At 51.7% G+C, this 21,430-nt stretch overlaps 2 protein-coding genes across 2 annotated transcripts; both read right to left on the bottom strand.

Annotated features, from left to right (window-relative positions):
- Positions 1 to 85: 85 nt before the first annotated feature.
- LOC142361165 (polycystin family receptor for egg jelly-like) lies at positions 86 to 12,597 on the bottom strand. The gene is made up of 5 exons (XM_075419032.1): positions 7,684 to 12,597; positions 1,507 to 4,210; positions 777 to 888; positions 454 to 637; positions 86 to 93 (listed from the first exon to the last, which is right to left on the bottom strand). The coding sequence occupies exons 1-5, from the start codon at positions 10,463 to 10,465 to the stop codon at positions 86 to 88; spliced, it is 5,790 nt and encodes a 1,929-aa protein (XP_075275147.1). The 5' UTR covers positions 10,466 to 12,597.
- A 79-nt stretch (positions 12,598 to 12,676) lies between these two features.
- LOC142364025 (polycystin family receptor for egg jelly-like) lies at positions 12,677 to 21,045 on the bottom strand. The gene has a single exon (XM_075442236.1). The coding sequence runs from the start codon at positions 20,730 to 20,732 to the stop codon at positions 12,768 to 12,770; it is 7,965 nt and encodes a 2,654-aa protein (XP_075298351.1). The 5' UTR covers positions 20,733 to 21,045; the 3' UTR covers positions 12,677 to 12,767.
- Between the last annotated feature and the right edge of the window lie 385 nt (positions 21,046 to 21,430).

Below are 21,430 nucleotides of genomic sequence, written 5' to 3'. Positions count from 1 at the left end.
CCCGGCAGCACCGGTGGCCCCGCCCCGCCGCCGGTGGCCCCGCCTCGCCGCCAAGGGAAAGGAGCGGAACATAAGTTTTCTTAGTTCATTGTACTGCCTCAAAGAAGCACAGTACAGCCTCCGGACACTGATAACTGCGTAGTAACTTGTCTTCATTTTTGCTTTGAACTCACAGCTAACAAAGGGACCAGTTCTGCACCGAGGAGAAGGAATTAAGACAACTGTAATTTTACACCACCTTTCTGGACCGCAGTCAGATTTCATAGCTTCAGGTTGCCTACCAGCTGCTGCTCCAATTCAGTCTTCTTCAGAGAGCTATCACAGCATTGCACAACTCCCCTCCCTGCTCACTTTCTACGTTAGCTATTGCAAATGGGGCGGCAGCCCTGTGCTGTGGATGCAAACCTAACAATCCGTGGATGTTTATATCCCCTTTAGCGAAGAAAAACCTACCGTTGGTATAGTACGATCTACTGAACCCTAAAGGTCTTGAAGTGCTATGTGATCCCCCTTGCACTTTCATGTGCTGAGAAAGTGGGAAACGGCACTCGTTGTGTTTGTGAGGCTGGACTGTGCTCATCTGTAAACTGAACACTTGAAGACGCTGATCATTTTCATTTAATACAAAGAGCTTTATCTGGGGAAATCAACAAGAATATACAATCAGCTTGCCTTAAAAATAGGCCGTTTGGGGTTTTGCTGTTCGGTCTTTAACGGGTCGCCAGGACTGGAACAAAAAGAAATGACTGAAGAAGCTTGTTTTGCTTGTTACTTACTGTACCAACGCACACTGATCTGCTACACAAACTGCAATGAGACCCAAGGATGAGGAATTTGTCCTTGTCAGGGGTGAAAGGATCCTTCATGACATAGCTTTCTTCCAAAATCCTGTAAGAGAATAAGTCCAGGTGTTTAAGGGTAGATTTCACAGTAGGGGAGAGTTGAAATGGGGAAACTGTGGAGGCTGAAAAGGTATCAGCCCTTTCGACTTGATTTCTTCGGCCCGGTGTTGTACACGAGGCAATGCAGCAGCTATACAGTGCTCTTCGGCTGGACATGAGCCGGCAATGTGCGCTGGCAGCCCAGAGGGCCAATCGTGTCCTGGGCTGCATCAGGAGAAGCGTGGCCAGCAGGTTGAGAGAGGTGATTCTGCCCCTCTACTCTGCTCTGGTGAGACCCCGCCTGGAGTACTGCGTTCAGCTCTGGAGCCCTCAGCACAAGAAGGACATGGAACTGTTGGAGCGGGTCCAAAGGAGGGCTACAAAAATGATCCGAGGGCTGGAGCACCTCTCCTATGAGGACAGGCTGAGAGAGTTGGGCTTGTTCAGCCTGGAGAAGAGAAGGCTGCAGGGAGACCTGATTGCAGCATTTCAGTACTTGAGAGGAGCCCTATAGGAAAGATGGGGACAATCTTTTCAGTAGAGACAGCAGCGACAGGACGAGGGGTAATGGTTTTAAAGTAAAACAGGGTAGGTTTAGGCTGGATATAAGGAAGAAATTCTTTACAATGAGGGTGGTGAAACACTGGAACGTCTCTTCGAGGAATACTTAAATAAGGCAATTATCATCATTTCCACAGGTTGGGTAAGCAAAGCACATTCAATTCCTACTGTTATTGATCTCAGATACCTCAAGTGTTTTGGAGCTTCTTCACTCTTATCAGCATTAAAGAAGATTATGTTAACTAGCAAGTTTAATAATAGTATTGCTAAACAAGAAGACAACCTTTGGAGCCTGCTGAAAGTGCCCATGAGACCATGAGCAAAAATCGAGAGCCACAGATGGCCCTGTATCAGGCTGTTGGCAAAATTAATCAAAAAATAGTCAGTTTTGGGCAGAGGTGTCTTGGGGTTTGTGACAGCAAATGTCCTTTCTAGTAAGTGATCGCCCTTGTCAAGAGAAAGCCATTCCCTGCATATAAAGAACCAGGTCTTCCCGGTGGACATATTCTCAACTTTGGCTCTGCTTAAGAACCAGCTTGGAGATGGGCCCCTGTTGTTGTGCCAGACCCTGAAGGAGCAAATGTCTCCCAAGTCTTTTTTAGCAGTTAACAGAAAGCAATCAGTGCTTCCTCGTTGGAAAGACAGAAAATGTGGGTCCCGTAAACAATGGACATCACTTGTGCCGTTCTGGCCAATGAGCTGAAGAAAGACATCTGCTTTGGTTCCAGCTCCCCAGCGACTGCCTGTGTATAAAGTGACCAAAAAGCTCACTTTATCAAAGGGGTCGTTGTCTGCCAGAACTATAATCTTGTCTTGTCTTTCCCTGTCAGCCCTGTCTTTTCTCACGACCCAGAGGGCCAAAAGAAAGTAGACGGCAAAAATAAAGATGACTGCTAAGAGGGTGACTGGGTTTTTAGATACGCCTGCTATCAGGGTTTTTCCTAGATCTACTGTGTTGGGGGTAACTATTACCTTGGCTGCCAGGAACCTGATGCTGAATGAGGATGCATTTGACCCAGTGTGGACTGACAGACTTCTGTGACTCCGCTTCATATTGCAGACACAGTGTACCCTCTGCCAGTCGGTCAGGGAGCCAAGCCTGCAGGTGTCTTCTCTCCACAGGCTTTGAACGCCATCCAGAAATAAGCACTGATCACTAAAAATGTGTATCGTCACCAGTCTCTGCGTTTGATACCGTACAACATAGGGTGCCAGCAAGACGATGGAGATGTTACAAGTGTCTGTATCGCTTCCTTGAGCTGTGGCTGTCAGCAGTGACTCTGGGAGGCAGATGATATAGGGAGCCTTAATGTTACAGTCAGCGCTAGCTGTCGTGTTTTTGCTTGCAACTGTTGGCATGTTGTGAAAAGCAGCAAACGAGGCTATGGGATGAGCACGAGTGACGTTGGCACCTGTAAATACTAGCACCTCGAAAGCAACTTTTAATTTCGTCAGGATCTGGATGTATATGCTCTTGGTATTTCTGTTGACTTCAAAACTAAATCCTCCAGTTGTGTAAGCTTGTGTTTTATCGGGTCCCATTGCCAACTGAAAAGTTGAAGACTCCTTGTCTTTCCTAGCAATAGTAATTTCTGCTCCTTCAGGTGCGATCCCTAGGAGATCGCCATTAGCCTTTGTCTCTGACATTTTGAACCCCAAGATCATTGTTGCAATTTCTGATGTGTAACCTAACCAGGGGAAGGGGTTCTCATCAAACTCATAAAGGGCAGTGGAAATCACAGCATCATCGGGTGATCCTGAATAATCTCCCTTTTTCAGTGATGGATAAAAGCAATTCCTGCAGGCGTTTCTGGTAGAGAAAGAATTTGTAAGGTTCCAGGTTTCGTCTTTCTTCAGAGTGATATTCCAGTGTTTTGTTTCCAGTAGAGTTTCTGTTTCTCCAGGGACTTTGCCCTGGAAAACTATCTCCGTTAAATTTTCCATGATGGAGAAGACTTGTTTAACTCCGCTTACATTGATGTTCCTGCGATGCAGAAGAGCGGCTCTCAGGATGTTGGACAAGCATCTTAGTATTCCACTGGTCTGAATTTCTGCCTGCTCAGACCAATGGCTCTCATTCCTCTGGACCTTCAGCACTCCCGTTACTTCTGTCAGCTTCTCAATGGCAAGGTCTTGTGATGTAACGTTCACTTCGTCAGCTTCCTCTGTGACTTGAGAAAGAGAAGCAACTACTTGGTTGATTTCCATCATGCTCTCAACTGAAATATTCAGGGCTGTTCTAATCAGGCTTTCCCGAAACTGAGCCTTAGGGAGCTGGAGAGTTGGTGGGCCTTTGATGTAGTTCAAGACCGAGGCTGCTACGTAAGCCAAATAGCCCGCGCTAAGATAATCTCCAGTCTGGAGATAAGATGTCATCGGTGCGCTTAAACCGTTCACGGAGGCCACCAGTTCATGAAACACAACAGCTAGCCGTCGACTGTTAAGTGGGTTCTGTACGTGGGCCTGTAAAGTCACTTGGGTAAACGCCCCAAGGGAATTGTGGACTTGAACGTAAAGTGTCAGGGCGTACTTCTGAGAGGGCACTCCAACTGGGAGAAAAGAGGGAGGAGTTTTAGGCCGATAACCAAAGTACAGGATTGTGCCAAATGTATTTTCCTCGACGGAAGTTACTTTGGTGGTTTTGGGTACATTGGAAGCTACTATCACTTTGTATGTCAGAGGTGAATTGCTGTCAGAAAATCCACTGCACTGAACAACAAATTTCGTCAGAAAGGCTGTACCCCAGCGTGGGCTGATGGTACATTTACAGAATCACAGAATAGTAGGGGTTGGAAGGGACCTCTGTGGGTCATCTAGTCCAACCCCCCCGCCGAAGCAGGGTCACCTACAGCAGGCTGCACAGGACCTTGTCCAGGCGGGTCTTGAATATCTCCAGAGAAGGAGACTCCACAACCTCCCTGGGCAGCCTGTTCCAGTGCTCCGTCACCCTCAGAGGGAAGAAGTTCCTCCTCATGTTCAGACGGAACTTCCTGTGCCTCAGTTTGTGCCCATTGCCCCTTGTCCTGTCACTGGGCACCACTGAAAAGAGCTTGGCCCCATCCTCCTGACACCCACCCTTCAGATATTTGTAGGCATTTATAAGGTCCCCTCGCAGCCTTCTCTTCTTCAGGCTGAACAAGCCCAGTTCCCTCAACCTCTCCTCGTAGGGGAGATGCTCCAGTCCCCTCACCATCCTTGTAGCCCTCCGCTGGACTCTCTCCAGTAGCTCTTCATCCTTCTTGAACTGGGGAGCCCAGAACTGGACACAGTACTCCAGATGAGGCCTCACCAGGGCAGTGTAGAGGGGAAGGAGAACCTCCCTTGTCCTGCTGGCCACACTCTTCTTGATGCACCCCAGGATCCCATTGGCCTTCTTGGCAGCCAGGGCACACTGCTGGCTCATAGTTAACCTGTCATCCACCAGGACACCCAGGTCCCTCTCCGCAGAGCTGCTCTCCAGCAGGTCCACCCCAAGCCTGTACTGGTGCATGAGGTTGTTCCTCCCCAGGTGCAGGACCCTGCACTTGCCCTTGTTGAACCTCATCAGGTTCCTCTCTGCCCAGCTCTCCAGCCTATCCAGGTCACGCTGAATGGCAGCACAGCCTTCTGGTGTATCTACCACACCTCCCAGTTTGGTGTCGTCAGCAAACTTGCTGAGGGTACATTCTAACTCTTCATCCAGGTCGTTGATGAAGAAGTTAAACAAGACTGGGCCCAGTACTGACCCCTGAGGGACACCACTTGTCACCAGCCTCCAACTAGACTCAGCGCCGCTGATGACAACCCTCTGAGTTCTGCCATTCAGCCAGTTCTCTATCCACTTCACTGACCACTCATCCAGCCCACACTTCCTCAGCTTCCCCAGGAGGATATCATGGGAGACTGTGTCGAAAGCCTTGCTGAAGTCAAGGTAGATAACATCCACAGCTCTCCCTTCGTCTACCCAGCCAGTCATGTCATCGTAGAAAGCTATCAGATTGGTCAGGCATGATTTCCCCTTGGTGAATCCATGCTGACTACTCCTGATAACCTTCTTTTCTTCCACTTGCTTCATGATGGCCTCCAGGATAAGGTGCTCCATCACCTTTCCCGGGATGGAGGTGAGGCTGACCGGCCTGTAGTTCCCTGGGTCCTCCTTCTTGCCCTTTTTGAAGATTGGAGTGACATTGGCCTTTCTCCAGTCCTCGGGCACCTCTCCTGTCTTCCAGGACCTCTCAAAGATGATGGAGAGTGGCTCAGCAATGACATCCGCCAGCTCCCTCAGCACTCGTGGGTGCATTCCATCGGGGCCCATGGATTTGTGGACATCCAGATCGCTTAAGCGATCCCTCACACAGTCCTCCTCGACCAAGGGAAAGTCGTCCTCTCTGTAGGCTTCCTCTCTTACCTCCGGGGCCTGGGATTTCTGAGGGCCAGTCTTAGCACTGAAGACTGAAGCAAAGAAGGCATTCATTAGCTCTGCCTTCTCCGCATCCTCCGTCACCAGGACACCCGCCTCATTCAGCAGCGGCCCCACATTGTCCCTAGCCTTCCTTTTGCTGCTGATGTAGTTGAAGAAGCCCTTCTTGTTGTTTTTGACATCCCTTGCCAGCTTCAATTCCAGGTGAGCCTTGGCCTTCCTCGTCGCATCCCTGCATGCTCTCACTACGTTTCTGTACTCTTCCCAAGTGGCCTGTCCCTCTTTCCACATGCCATGCACCTTTCTCTTCTGCCTGATCTCCGCTAGAAGCTCCTTGTTTAACCATGCAGGTCTCCTTCCTCCTTTGCTAAATTTCTTTCTCAGGGGGATGCATTGCTCCTGTGCATGGAAGAAGTGTTGTTTAAAAAGCGACCAGCACTCATGGACCCCCCTGCCTTCGAGAGCCCTGGCCCACGGGATTCCTCCCAGTAGCTCCTTGAAGAGGCCAAAGTCAGCCCTCCTGAGGTCCAGGGTTTTGATCCTGCTTATCGCCCTGCTTCCTCCACGCAGGATCCTGAACTCGACCATTTCATGGTCACTGCAGCCGAGTCTACCTCCAACCTTCACGTCCTCCACCAGTCCCTCCTTGTTTGTTAACACAAGGTCCAGCAGCGCGCCTTTCCTTGTTGGTTCCTCCACCACTTGCATCAGAAAGTTATCATCGATGCTCTGTAGGAACCTCCTGGATTGCGCGTGCCTAGCTGCATGGTCTTCCCAGCTGATGTCAGGGTGGTTGAAGTCCCCCATGAGAACCAGAGCCTGTGACTGTGAGGCTGCTTGCAGCTGCCTGTAGAAGGCTTCATCAACCTCCTCCTCCTGGTCGGGTGGCCTGTAGTATACACCCACCGTAATGTCACCCGTGTGAGCCTGTCCCTTAATTCTAACCCACAAGCTTTCAACTCCTTCTTCACTTGCCCCCAGGCCAAGCTCAATGCATTCCAGTTGCTGCCTCACATATAGAGCAACTCCCCCACCTCTCCTTGTTGTTCTGTCTTTCCTAAAGAGTCTGTAGCCATCTATGACAGCATGCCAGTCATGCGAGTTGTCCCACCACGTTTCTGTGATGGCGACCAAGTCGTAGCCGTCCTGCTGTATAATGGCTTCCAGCTCCTCCTGTTTATTGGCCATACTACGTGCATTGGTGTAAACACACTTGAGCTGGGCTGTCAATCTCACCCCTGGCCTTGGCACTCTAAGCCTAGGCTCATCCCTAGTGAGCTGGGCAATATCCCCTTCCCCCTTCGAAGCTAGTTTAAAGCCCTCTCAATGAGCCCCGCCAGCTCGTGGCCAAGAATTCTTTTCCCCCTTTGTGATAGCTGAACTCCACTTGTTGCCAGCAGGCCCGGTGCTGTGTATACCTCCCCATGATCAAAAAAGCCAAAATTTGACCGATGGCACCAGTCCCTGAGCCACCTGTTAACCAGGTGAGTTTTCCTGCCCCTTTCAGTGCTGTCCCCTGCCACTGATGGGATGGAGGAAAACACCACCTGCGCCCCTGATCCCTCAACCAGTCGCCCCAGTGCCCTGAAGTCCCTTTTGATGGCCTTGGCACTTCTTTCTGCTACCTCGTCTCCGCCAACCTGCATTACCAAGAGGGGGTAGTAATCAGAAGGCCGCACCAGACCAGGGAGTTTCTTCGCAACATCCCTAACCCGGGCCCCAGGGAGGCAGCAGACTTCCCTGTGGGATGGGTCCGGTCGGCAGATCGGGCCCTCTGTTCCCCTCAGAAGGGAATCACCTATGACAATGACCCTCCTTTTTTTCTTAGTTGAGGCAATTTGCCAGCCGTCGGAGGAGAATTGACCTGAAACGCGTGTCTGTAGATTGAGGACCTACCATCCCAGGTCGTTACTTTCAACAGAAGTACGTAGGATCGATGTGCAGTCTTTGTGAAAGTCAGAGCATGTATAGACAGGTAAGCCCCAGACCTGCCCGTTGACGTTCTGGCAGACCAGTCAAAGCTAATTTCTGTAGAGTTTTGTGAAAGAAGGGTCCAGTAGTAGGCTGGCTGGCTGGTTGTTCTGCAGTTTAGGCATTTTCCAGACAAGGCAAATCTCTCCGTTGGAATTAGAGTGCTACCACAGTTTTCAAGGCACATCACGTCCAGAAGGAGTGGGGAGCCGGGCCGCACCTCTACAGTTTGGTCGGCGTAACTCCTCCTGGTGTCCTTTTCAATCACGAGACGGAAGTAGTATACGGTGTTTCCTGGGAGGGATTCTGGTGGCACTGCTTGAACTGGACCCGAGGATGTTAACCATTTCAAATCCCGCTGGGCTGGATGGCACCTGTTCCCTGGACTGAGTTTCATATTCTTATAGTCTGACACCTCTTTAGTGCAGTACCAAGTGAATGTGATTCCCTTCAGTCCTTCCTGTGAATCGGGATCACTGGATGCAGAGCCATCCAGAGTCCAGTTATCAGAAAAACCCACTGTGCGGAACGTGCCTCCTGCAATGTCTGCCTGGAGATCGCTTCTCTCGATCTGAATATAAACTTGATCTGAGCCCCTGAGCACTGTTGTGGTCCGAATCGGGGTTACCTCGACAGTGAAATAAAACAGGTACAGCCCATAATCTAGAGTAAAACTGGGAACAGTTAGGCGGATCATATCGACGCCGTACATCGCAGAAGAGTTTATCGGTTGTGTCCAGTTGGGAACCGTGGTCGTGTCCGGAACGGAATAGATTCGCCACAAGGGCTTGATGAATATACCGACTTTGCAGTCTACTACCAGTCTGACAAAGAGGTAAAAAGATGTCGCCCTCTTCTGGCGCAGGACAGAGGCGTGGAGAACGGGTTTCTGAATCTGCACGGTTTGTATGTGGCAGGCTTGTTGGTGGCAAGCCACCGGCGCTTCCACGGTTTTGGCAGCGTAGTTGTTGACTCTGACTCCCAAAAGAGCCGGAGTATGTGCACTTGTGGTACAGTCCACTTTTGCCGCAAACCCCGTGTATTTGTCCGGATCAAAGGGTAAAGCGGAGCGACGGACCAAACGTGTGGCGTTTCTGACGTGATCGTTGTATGTGTACGTGCTGTTCTGGAGAAGGTGGTCTCTGCACGCTCCAAAAAGCTGCAGGTGGAAGGTCCACTCGCACTGTAGCATCGGGTGTTGTGCAGGGATAAACCACACTAAATAAGTAAAGCTCTGTGGCAAAGAAGGACGGCCGCTGCTGAAAACGTGGACTTCAAGGTCTCTTTCTGACAGGGGCCTAAACAAAGCCCTCTTCTGGTTCGTATAAAGGTGCATGTTGAACTTGTACCACTGGAAGGCCACCAGCTCTATGGAGAGTAAGTAGGAGAGCTCCTTGTGTTGGTAGAACACAGTGTGCGTGTTAGGGCCGTCCGCGGAAAGAGGGCTGTTGTTTTCTCTGGTTGCGTAAAATGTTCCGTGGTGGTACCTGACAATGTGAGTGCTCAAGGTGGTCTTCCCCAGCGGAAGGTTGACACGGGTGGGAGCTTCTCGGCCTGCGGTTAGGCTCAGGGTACCGTTGCGTAGATGCAGATCTCCCGTCAGTTCCTCGAACCTCTCTCCGTCAACGTGGAAATACATGCTGGCCACCGCCACCTCACCTGGGCTCTGAGTTACGGGAACGGCACAGAAGTTGCTCTGCAGAGTAAAGGAACCGTAGGAGCGGAGCCAACCTCCTACGGCCTGCGTGTCCACCAGCCTGTAGGCCAGCGTCCTCGGCGTGAGGGGCTGAAGCCTCCAGGAGAGGCTGAGGGGCTGCCGAGCGACGCTGAGGAGCCTGGAGCGGACGCTGAGGAGCCGCAGCGGGCCGGGCTGCACCTGGAGAGAGAGGCTGAGGTTCAGCTGAGGCACCTGCTCGACGCTGACCGAGGCGACGTGGAGCCCGTGGTGGCCGTAGCGGACGGTCAGGCGGTAGCTGTGGTAGGCGGCGCAGGTCCGTCGCAGCTCGGCCGTTGGGTAGGCGGCGGGCGGCGGCGGGGCTCGGTGCTGGCTGCTGGGCAGGCGGAGGGCTGCGGGGCTGCCCCCCGGGCTGCTGAAGCGGTACTGCCAACCTTCGCTCCTCAGCCGGGAGCACCAACCCAGCTCTACCGGCTGCCTGGCCCGGAGCGGCTGTGCCTGAGGCCAGAGCACGAAGAGCCAGGCGTCCTGCGCCGATACCTCGACGGTCGCGTTGCGGTGGGAGCAGCCGGGCACGGGGCAGGAGGTGGAGGAGCACCGCACCGTGAGGAGGACGGAGGCCGCGGGCGAGGGGGGGAGGCCCGTCGGTACCGCGACTTGGCCCGACCAGCGCGACGTGTCGGTCACCCAGGACGAGCCGAAGTACCAGGAGCAGCGCGGTGGGGACAGCGGCCCCGCTTCCCTCCCCGCCTCTGCTCGGGCTCCCGGTGTGGGCCGGTAGCGCAGCATCACGGTGCCGCTCCACAGGCACGAAACCCGGCGCTTGCTGTCCCACCGTTGGGAGACCCGTGCCTCGGGGTCCCGGCAGGTGACCCGCAGCGGCGGCGGCTGGAGGCGGGCAGCGGGGGCCCCCGAGCCTCGGGGGCAGGAGCCGAGCAGCTGGAGGAGGAGGAGGAGGTGGAGAAGGAGCGCGGCCATCGCGGGGCGAGGGGAAGGAGCGGAGGGCTCAGGATGCAGCCCCTGGAGCGGCGGCCGGCGGTTGGGCAGTTGGTGCCGCAGGAGGTCGTCAAGGAGACCGGCGCCCGCTCACAATCACGGAACTTCGATCACGGAACGTTCGGGTTCGGAGGGGACCTCAGCGGGTCAGCTGGTCCAACCCCGCACCCTCCTCCTCCACGCAGCCGGTCAGAAAGACACGCCTGGCGTCAGCGGCGGCAGCTCGGGTGCGGGCACACCCGGTGCCGCTGGGAACCAGCGTCTCACGGCCGCTGACCGACGCGACGGGCACCGGGCGGCAGCACCGCGACGCGTCCCGGCAGCACCGGTGGCCCCGCCCCGCCGCCGGTGGCCCCGCCTCGCCGCCAAGGGAAAGGAGCGGAACATAAGTTTTCTTAGTTCATTGTACTGCCTCAAAGAAGCACAGTACAGCCTCCGGACACTGATAACTGCGTAGTAACTTGTCTTCATTTTTGCTTTGAACTCACAGCTAACAAAGGGACCAGTTCTGCACCGAGGAGAAGGAATTAAGACAACTGTAATTTTACACCACCTTTCTGGACCGCAGTCAGATTTCATAGCTTCAGGTTGCCTACCAGCTGCTGCTTCAATTCAGTCTTCTTCAGAGAGCTATCACAGCATTGCACAACTCCCCTCCCTGCTCACTTTCTACGTTAGCTATTGCAAATGGGGCGGCAGCCCTGTGCTGTGGATGCAAACCTAACAATCCGTGGATGTTTATATCCCCTTTAGCGAAGAAAAACCTACCGTTGGTATAGTACGATCTACTGAACCCTAAAGGTCTTGAAGTGCTATGTGATCCCCCTTGCACTTTCATGTGCTGAGAAAGTGGGAAACGGCACTCGTTGTGTTTGTGAGGCTGGACTGTGCTCATCTGTAAACTGAACACTTGAAGACGCTGATCATTTTCATTTAATACAAAGAGCTTTATCTGGGGAAATCAACAAGAATATACAATCAGCTTGCCTTAAAAATAGGCCGTTTGGGGTTTTGCTGTTCGGTCTTTAACGGGTCGCCAGGACTGGAACAAAAAGAAATGACTGAAGAAGCTTGTTTTGCTTGTTACTTACTGTACCAACGCACACTGATCTGCTACACAAACTGCAATGAGACCCAAGGATGAGGAATTTGTCCTTGTCAGGGGTGAAAGGATCCTTCATGACATAGCTTTCTTCCAAAATCCTGTAAGAGAATAAGTCCAGGTGTTTAAGGGTAGATTTCACAGTAGGGGAGAGTTGAAATGGGGAAACTGTGGAGGCTGAAAAGGTATCAGCCCTTTCGACTTGATTTCTTCGGCCCGGTGTTGTACACGAGGCAATGCAGCAGCTATACAGTGCTCTTCGGCTGGACATGAGCCGGCAATGTGCGCTGGCAGCCCAGAGGGCCAACCGTGTCCTGGGCTGCATCAGGAGAAGCGTGGCCAGCAGGTTGAGAGAGGTGATTCTGCCCCTCTACTCTGCTCTGGTGAGACCCCGCCTGGAGTACTGCGTTCAGCTCTGGAGCCCTCAGCACAAGAAGGACATGGAACTGTTGGAGCGGGTCCAAAGGAGGGCTACAAAAATGATCCGAGGGCTGGAGCACCTCTCCTACGAGGACAGGCTGAGAGAGTTGGGCTTGTTCAGCCTGGAGAAGAGAAGGCTGCAGGGAGACCTGATTGCAGCCTTTCAGTACTTAAAGGGAGCCTATAGGAAAGATGGGGACAATCTTTTTAGTAGAGACAGCAGCGACAGGACGAGGGGTAATGGTTTTAAAGTAAAACAGGGTAGGTTTAGGCTGGATATAAGGAAGAAATTCTTTACAATGAGGGTGGTGAAACACTGGAACGGGTTGCCCAGAGAGGTAGTGGAGGCCCCATCCCTGGAAACATTCCAGACCAGGCTGGACGGGGCTCTGAGCAACCTGATCTAGAGTTAGCGGTGTCCCTGCTTGCTGTGGGGGGGTCGGACTAGATGACCTCTAGGGGTCCCTTCCAACCCAAAACTTTCTGTGATTCTGTGATTCTATGATTCTCTTCCCATGCTGCCAGAGTGGGGGTAAGCAGGCACCTGGGTGGGGGCTGAGCTGCCAGCTGGGGTCAGCCCACCACACCGTGACAAGTACCACCGAAACTGATGCCAAAGAGTCTGGAAAAAAATCTGCGCACAATCACTAATAAGGAGTTGAACGTTAAAGCATTCTTAAAAGTAAAACATTTATTTACAAACATTTACTTAAAATGCAGATACTGCAGAGTGAAAGGTAGTCTTAAATACAGAATCCTTGCTTATATGACAAGATCAACCATTTTTTCCCCATCTGTTTTTCTCTTCTTCAGTCCTAAATGTCGCTGATGTCTTCTCTCAGACTGCCCATAGAGTGGAATGTCAAAATGGGCAGGCTCCCTGGTTTTGGGTGTTTTACAGATCAGAAAATAAAATATCTTTCTGAGCCTTTGCAATAGAAAAGTAACCACTTGTGCTTCATCAGATGGTTCTTCATAGACGGGTTGTTTCATATCTCCATAGGCAGACAGAATAATAGCTAGGAAGAGATTGATCAGGACACAGATCATCACCAACACGAAAGAGGTTAGGAACAGACAACCCAGCAACCTGTTGGATGAAAACGTGGTGTCTCTGAAAGCTGAGACACAGTAAGAGAATACGGTCTGAACTGAGTGAATCATGTTGTTGTAATTCCATTCGTGCTGCCCAAACACAAGGTAGCCAAAAGCCATAAACACAAAGGAGCACACCAGCACCACGAGGGCCATTGAGGAGATTCCGGGAAGGGCTGCCAAGATCGATCTTTGTGCCAGGCGCACGTTGTAAAAGAACTGAGAATATTTCAGAGTTTTCAAAACGACAAAAAATGCTAAAAAGCCCATAGTAATCCTTAAAATCTGATCTAAATGAGAAACTGCATGAAAATGAATGAAATCATTTGGATGAAGTAAGTAAAACTTCACTATATCTGCTCCTAACTTAAACTTTATGACCTTTAAAAAAACAAAAAGGAGGAATACTATTTTTAAGCCTAAGTTGTTTATATTGGAAATGTTTTTAATATAATCTTTCTTTTCTTGGCCTATGGTGTGAAGCTCATCTGCAACGTAAATGAACAGAAAGGCAAGCACAACTACGAACATCAACATTTGAGCTTTGGTTTGCTGGTGAAAAATGGGGAGTGCGAAAGAGTGTGCTGACAAACTTGGTTTTACGATCCCAAAATGAGACATTTCAAATATGACCGAAATGGTGCAGAAGAGACCTACATCTGCGTTAAATGTAGTTAGTTCAATGATCACAGCCCACGTTTTTTCATCAAGCCAGTTGCTCTGTTGTAGAGCATCCAGCCTGGTCGTTGAGTTGTGTCTTCCTTCTTCAGGGAAAAAGTAAAACGTGTATCCTGCTGGTCCGTATGTGTGCAAATCTCCGTATGAATAATACATCCACAGAGTGCTGTTCCGCTGGTAGGTGAACCCATCATAACCGCTGGCATCCTTGGGAGCAGACTGGTTGGCCACCTTTGTCCAAGCGCCAGCATAGTCACCTTTCTCTGGGATGTCGCTACCGTATTTGTGAAGACAGTGGCTTTTACTGATCACAGAATTATTTCCAAAGCTGTGAGGACGGAAACAGTTTTTCACAGTACCCTTAGCCCGCACTTGCCTCATCCTAGGCAAACCGATGATTTTGGACCAGCTCTCGGAAAGAAAGGTTGGCTGAATGTCATTGTGGATCAAAGGCAAGAACGAGTCTTTCACCCACACGTAGACATGTTCTGGCTTATCTACACTGGAGAGTTGTGGAGACAGTTGGTTATGGATGAATCGGTTGTAGTGGAAACTGTTGGCGTTCTCAGTGGAATAGGCAAAATATAACAGCAGCGTTAAAAAGACAAGGTGACTGGTGAAACCTTTTATGAAAGTAAATGCCTTGACTTTAAGTTTTGCCCTTTTCAGCATGTTTGCAATTTCATCAGCTGCTAAAGGCTTATATTGCTTAGTGCCTCTGACTTTAGCAAGTTTCAAGTGCACCTCTTGCATCTCATCAGCACTCATCATTTCTTTAGCAAACTTGCTCTCAGAATACTTTCCCCGAGTTAACCACGTGATGTTTTCACAGTATTTTGGATGAATTGTACTCACAGCTGAGAAAAAAATGGTTTTTAGAACGGAAAGGAGACACACGTTCTCAATGAAGGAGATTGCAGATGCCAAAAGCCACTCTAGCGACGTCTGATAGCCGTAAGACAAACCATATAACACAATGAAAAATGATGATACCCCGGTTACAGCTATAACTAGTGCCCACGAGAGATAGGCACACCACCAACAAAAAGCTGTGTGCGGTCTCTTGTGAAAGGGCATGGAGGTAATGCTCAGTGGTTTCCTTTCTTTCTGAAAGTTGCCCCCTTCTTCTGCATAATTATTACTAAAATCGGAATTTGATGGTGGCCTGGTCTGGCAGACCTTAGGCGTTGGAGGGGAATTTGCAATGATCGTCTGCTCTTCTGTTTCAATCACATTTGCGTCTCTTTCAGAAACTGTGCAATTACTCCAGGTTTGGGGAGCTCCTCCCTTGCTTCCCATCTTTCTGGAATGTGGTGGGCTCTGTGAGTGGCTGCTGGCGCCAGGAAGATTCCCCGAGGGACTAATATTTCTCGATTGTGGTGAAGTTTCTGAAAGGTACAATTTTTGCAAACGTTCCTTCCAGTTTTTAAGATACCCAGACAGGAGGGGTGAATTTGCCTTTGGGTCTGTCTGAGCCACACCACGAGGAGAAGGTCTCTTCGAGGAATACTTAAATAAGGCAATTATCATCATTTCCACAGGTTGGGTAAGCAAAGCACATTCAATTCCTACTGTTATTGATCTCAGATACCTCAAGTGTTTTGGAGCTTCTTCACTCTTGTCAGCATTAAAGAAGATTATGTTAACTAGCAAGTTTAATAATAGTATTGCTAAACAAGAAGACAACCTTTGGAGCCTGCTGAAAGTGCCCATGAGACCATGAGCAAAAATCGAGAGCCACAGATGGCCCTGTATCAGGCTGTTGGCAAAATTAATCAAAAAATAGTCAGTTTTGGGCAGAGGTGTCTTGGGGTTTGTGACAGCAAATGTCCTTTCTAGTAAGTGATCGCCCTTGTCAAGAGAAAGCCATTTCCTGCATATAAAGAACCAGGTCTTCCCGGTGGACATATTCTCAACTTTGGCTCTGCTTAAGAACCAGCTTGGAGATGGGCCCCTGTTGTTGTGCCAGACCCTGAAGGAGCAAATGTCTCCCAAGTCTTTTTTAGCAGTTAACAGAAAGCAATCAGTGCTTCCTCGTTGGAAAGACAGAAAATGTGGGTCCCGTAAACAATGGACATCACTTGTGCCGTTCTGGCCAATGAGCTGAAGAAAGACATCTGCTTTGGTTCCAGCTCCCCAGCGACTGCCTGTGTATAAAGTGACCAAAAAGCTCACTTTATCAAAGGGGTCGTTGTCTGCCAGAACTATAATCTTGTCTTGTCTTTCCCTGTCAGCCCTGTCTTTTCTCACGACCCAGAGGGCCAAAAGAAAGTAGACGGCAAAAATAAAGATGACTGCTAAGAGGGTGACTGGGTTTTTAGATACGCCTGCTATCAGGGTTTTTCCTAGATCTACTGTGTTGGGGGTAACTATTACCTTGGCTGCCAGGAACCTGATGCTGAATGAGGATGCATTTGACCCAGTGTGGACTGACAGACTTCTGCGACTCCGCTTCATATTGCAGACACAGTGTACCCTCTGCCAGTCGGTCAGGGAGCCAAGCCTGCAGGTGTCTTCTCTCCACAGGCTTTGAACGCCATCCAGAAATAAGCACTGATCACTAAAAATGTGTATCGTCACCAGTCTCTGCGTTTGATACCGTACGACATAGGGTGCCAGCAAGACGATGGAGATGTTACAAGTGTCTGTATCGCTTCCTTGAGCTGTGGCTGTCAGCAGTGACTCTGGGAGGCAGATGATATAGGGAGCCTTAATGTTACAGTCAGCGCTAGCTGTCGTGTTTTTGCTTGCAACTGTTGGCATGTTGTGAAAAGCAGCAAACGAGGCTATGGGATGAGCACGAGTGACGTTGGCACCTGTAAATACTAGCACCTCGAAAGCAACTTTTAATTTCGTCAGGATCTGGATGTATATGCTCTTGGTATTTCTGTTGACTTCAAAACTAAATCCTCCAGTTGTGTAAGCTTGTGTTTTATCGGGTCCCATTGCCAACTGAAAAGTTGAAGACTCCTTGTCTTTCCTAGCAATAGTAATTTCTGCTCCTTCAGGCGCGATCCCTAGGAGATCGCCATTAGCCTTTGTCTCTGACATTTTGAACCCCAAGATCATTGTTGCAATTTCTGATGTGTAACCTAACCAGGGGAAGGGGTTCTCATCAAACTCATAAAGGGCAGTGGAAATCACAGCATCATCGGGTGATCCTGAATAATCTCCCTTTTTCAGTGATGGATAAAAGCAATTCCTGCAGGCGTTTCTGGTAGAGAAAGAATTTGTAAGGTTCCAGGTTTCGTCTTTCTTCAGAGTGATATTCCAGTGTTTTGTTTCCAGTAGAGTTTCTGTTTCTCCAGGGACTTTGCCCTGGAAAACTATCTCCGTTAAATTTTCCATGATGGAGAAGACTTGTTTAACTCCGCTTACATTGATGTTCCTGCGATGCAGAAGAGCGGCTCTCAGGATGTTGGACAAGCATCTTAGTATTCCACTGGTCTGAATTTCTGCCTGCTCAGACCAATGGCTCTCATTCCTCTGGACCTTCAGCACTCCCGTTACTTCTGTCAGCTTCTCAATGGCAAGGTCTTGTGATGTAACGTTCACTTCGTCAGCTTCCTCTGTGACTTGAGAAAGAGAAGCAACTACTTGGTTGATTTCCATCATGCTCTCAACTGAAATATTCAGGGCTGTTCTAATCAGGCTTTCCCGAAACTGAGCCTTAGGGAGCTGGAGAGTTGGTGGGCCTTTGATGTAGTTCAAGACCGAGGCTGCTACGTAAGCCAAATAGCCCGCGCTAAGATAATCTCCAGTCTGGAGATAAGATGTCATCGGTGCGCTTAAACCGTTCACGGAGGCCACCAGTTCATGAAACACAACAGCTAGCCGTCGACTGTTAAGTGGGTTCTGTACGTGGGCCTGTAAAGTCACTTGGGTAAACGCCCCAAGGGAATTGTGGACTTGAACGTAAAGTGTCAGGGCGTACTTCTGAGAGGGCACTCCAACTGGGAGAAAAGAGGGAGGAGTTTTAGGCCGATAACCAAAGTACAGGATTGTGCCAAATGTATTTTCCTCGACGGAAGTTACTTTGGTGGTTTTGGGTACATTGGAAGCTACTATCACTTTGTATGTCAGAGGTGAATTGCTGTCAGAAAATCCACTGCACTGAACAACAAATTTCGTCAGAAAGGCTGTACCCCAGCGTGGGCTGATGGTACATTTGCCAGCCGTCGGAGGAGAATTGACCTGAAACGCGTGTCTGTAGATTGAGGACCTACCATCCCAGGTCGTTACTTTCAACAGAAGTACGTAGGATCGATGTGCAGTCTTTGTGAAAGTCAGAGCATGTATAGACAGGTAAGCCCCAGACCTGCCCGTTGACGTTCTGGCAGACCAGTCAAAGCTAATTTCTGTAGAGTTTTGTGAAAGAAGGGTCCAGTAGTAGGCTGGCTGGCTGGTTGTTCTGCAGTTTAGGCATTTTCCAGACAAGGCAAATCTCTCCGTTGGAATTAGAGTGCTACCACAGTTTTCAAGGCACATCACGTCCAGAAGGAGTGGGGAGCCGGGCCGCACCTCTACAGTTTGGTCGGCGTAACTCCTCCTGGTGTCCTTTTCAATCACGAGACGGAAGTAGTATACGGTGTTTCCTGGGAGCGATTCTGGTGGCACTGCTTGAACTGGACCCGAGGATGTTAACCATTTCAAATCCCGCTGGGCTGGATGGCACCTGTTCCCTGGACTGAGTTTCATATTCTTATAGTCTGACACCTCTTTAGTGCAGTACCAAGTGAATGTGATTCCCTTCAGTCCTTCCTGTGAATCGGGATCACTGGATGCAGAGCCATCCAGAGTCCAGTTATCAGAAAAACCCACTGTGCGGAACGTGCCTCCTGCAATGTCTGCCTCGAGATCGCTTCTCTCGATCTGAATATAAACTTGATCTGAGCCCCTGAGCACTGTTGTGGTCCGAATCGGGGTTACCTCGACAGTGAAATAAAACAGGTACAGCCCGTAATCTAGAGTAAAACTGGGAACAGTTAGGCGGATCATATCGACGCCGTACATCGCAGAAGAGTTTATCGGTTGTGTCCAGTTGGGAACCGTGGTCGTGTCCGGAACGGAATAGATTCGCCACAAGGGCTTGATGAATATACCGACTTTGCAGTCTACTACCAGTCTGACAAAGAGGTAAAAAGATGTCGCCCTCTTCTGGCGCAGGACAGAGGCGTGGAGAACGGGTTTCTGAATCTGCACGGTTTGTATGTGGCAGGCTTGTTGGTGGCAAGCCACCGGCGCTTCCACGGTTTTGGCAGCGTAGTTGTTGACTCTGACTCCCAAAAGAGCCGGAGTATGTGCACTTGTGGTACAGTCCACTTTTGCCGCAAACCCCGTGTATTTGTCCGGATCAAAGGGTAAAGCGGAGCGACGGACCAAACGTGTGGCGTTTCTGACGTGATCGTTGTATGTGTACGTGCTGTTCTGGAGAAGGTGGTCTCTGCGCGCTCCAAAAAGCTGCAGGTGGAAGGTCCACTCGCACTGTAGCATCGGGTGTTGTGCAGGGATAAACCACACTAAATAAGTAAAGCTCTGTGGCAAAGAAGGACGGCCGCTGCTGAAAACGTGGACTTCAAGGTCTCTTTCTGACAGGGGCCTAAACAAAGCCCTCTTCTGGTTCGTATAAAGGTGCATGTTGAACTTGTACCACTGGAAGGCCACCAGCTCTATGGAGAGTAAGTAGGAGAGCTCCTTGTGTTGGTAGAACACAGTGTGCGTGTTAGGGCCGTCCGCGGAAAGAGGGCTGTTGTTTTCTCTGGTCGCGTAAAATGTTCCGTGGTGGTACCTGACAATGTGAGTGCTCAAGGTGGTCTTCCCCAGCGGAAGGTTGACACGGGTGGGAGCTTCTCGGCCTGCGGTTAGGCTCAGGGTACCGTTGCGTAGATGCAGATCTCCCGTCAGTTCCTCGAACCTCTCTCCATCAACGTGGAAATACATGCTGGCCACCGCCACCTCACCTGGGCTCTGAGTTACGGGAACGGCACAGAAGTTGCTCTGCAGAGTAAAGGAACCGTAGGAGCGGAGCCAACCTCCTACGGCCTGCGTGTCCACCAGCCTGTAGGCCAGCGTCCTCGGCGTGAGGGGCTGAAGCCTCCAGGAGAGGCTGAGGGGCTGCCGAGCGACGCTGAGGAGCCTGGAGCGGACGCTGAGGAGCCGCAGCGGGCCGGGCTGCACCTGGAGAGAGAGGCTGAGGTTCAGCTGAGGCACCTGCTCGACGCTGACCGAGGCGACGTGGAGCCCGTGGTGGCCGTAGCGGACAGTCAGGCGGTAGCTGTGGTAGGCGGCGCAGGTCCGTCGCAGCTCGGCCGTTGGGTAGGCGGCGGGCGGCGGCGGGGCTCGGTGCTGGCTGCTGGGCAGGCGGAGGGCTGCGGGGCTGCCCCCCGGGCTGCTGAAGCGGTACTGCCAACCTTCGCTCCTCAGCCGGGAGCACCAACCCAGCTCTACCGGCTGCCTGGCCCGGAGCGGCTGCGCCTGAGGCCAGAGCACGAAGAGCCGGGCGTCCTGCGCCGATACCTCGACGGTCGCGTTGCGGTGGGAGCAGCCGGGCACGGGGCAGGAGGTGGAGGAGCACCGCACCGTGAGGAGGACGGAGGCCGCGGGCGAGGGGGGGAGGCCCGTCGGTACCGCGACTTGGCCCGACCAGCGCGACGTGTCGGTCACCCAGGACGAGCCGAAGTACCAGGAGCAGCGCGGTGGGGACAGCGGCCCCGCTTCCCTCCCCGCCTCTGCTCGGGCTCCCGGTGTGGGCCGGTAGCGCAGCATCACGGTGCCGCTCCACAGGCACGAAACCCGGCGCTTGCTGTCCCACCGTTGGGAGACCCGTGCCTCGGGGTCCCGGCAGGTGACCCGCAGCGGCGGCGGCTGGAGGCGGGCAGCGGGGGCCCCCGAGCCTCGGGGGCAGGAGCCGAGCAGCTGGAGGAGGAGGAGGAGGTGGAGAAGGAGCGCGGCCATCGCGGGGCGAGGGGAAGGAGCGGAGGGCTCAGGATGCAGCCCCTGGAGCGGCGGCCGGCGGTTGGGCAGTTGGTGCCGCAGGAGGTCGTCAAGGAGACCGGCGCCCGCTCACAATCACGGAACTTCGATCACGGAACGTTCGGGTTCGGAGGGGACCTCAGCGGGTCAGCTGGTCCAACCCCGCACCCTCCTCCTCCACGCAGCCGGTCAGAAAGACACGCCTGGCGTCAGCGGCGGCAGCTCGGGTGCGGGCACACCCGGTGCCGCTGGGAACCAGCGTCTCACGGCCGCTGACCGATGCGACGGGCACCGGGCGGCAGCACCGCGACGCGTCCCGGCAGCACCGGTGGCCCCGCCCCGCCACCGGTGGCCCCGCCCCGCCGCCGGTGGCCCCGCCTCGCCGCCAAGGGAAAGGAGCGGAACATAAGTTTTCTTAGTTCATTGTACTGCCTCAAAGAAGCACAGTACAGCCTCCGGACACTGATAACTGCGTAGTAACTTGTCTTCATTTTTGCTTTGAACTCACAGCTAACAAAGGGACCAGTTCTGCACCGAGGAGAAGGAATTAAGACAACTGTAATTTTACACCACCTTTCTGGACCGCAGTCAGATTTCATAGCTTCAGGTTGCCTACCAGCTGCTGCTTCAATTCAGTCTTCTTCAGAGAGCTATCACAGCATTGCACAACTCCCCTCCCT

This window comes from Opisthocomus hoazin, chromosome 1 (genome assembly GCF_030867145.1).
Source record: "Opisthocomus hoazin isolate bOpiHoa1 chromosome 1, bOpiHoa1.hap1, whole genome shotgun sequence".
Lineage (NCBI taxonomy): Eukaryota > Metazoa > Chordata > Aves > Opisthocomiformes > Opisthocomidae > Opisthocomus > Opisthocomus hoazin.
The sequence above is the reverse complement of the archived record's forward strand: the minus strand, read 5'-3'. Positions and strand labels throughout refer to the sequence as shown.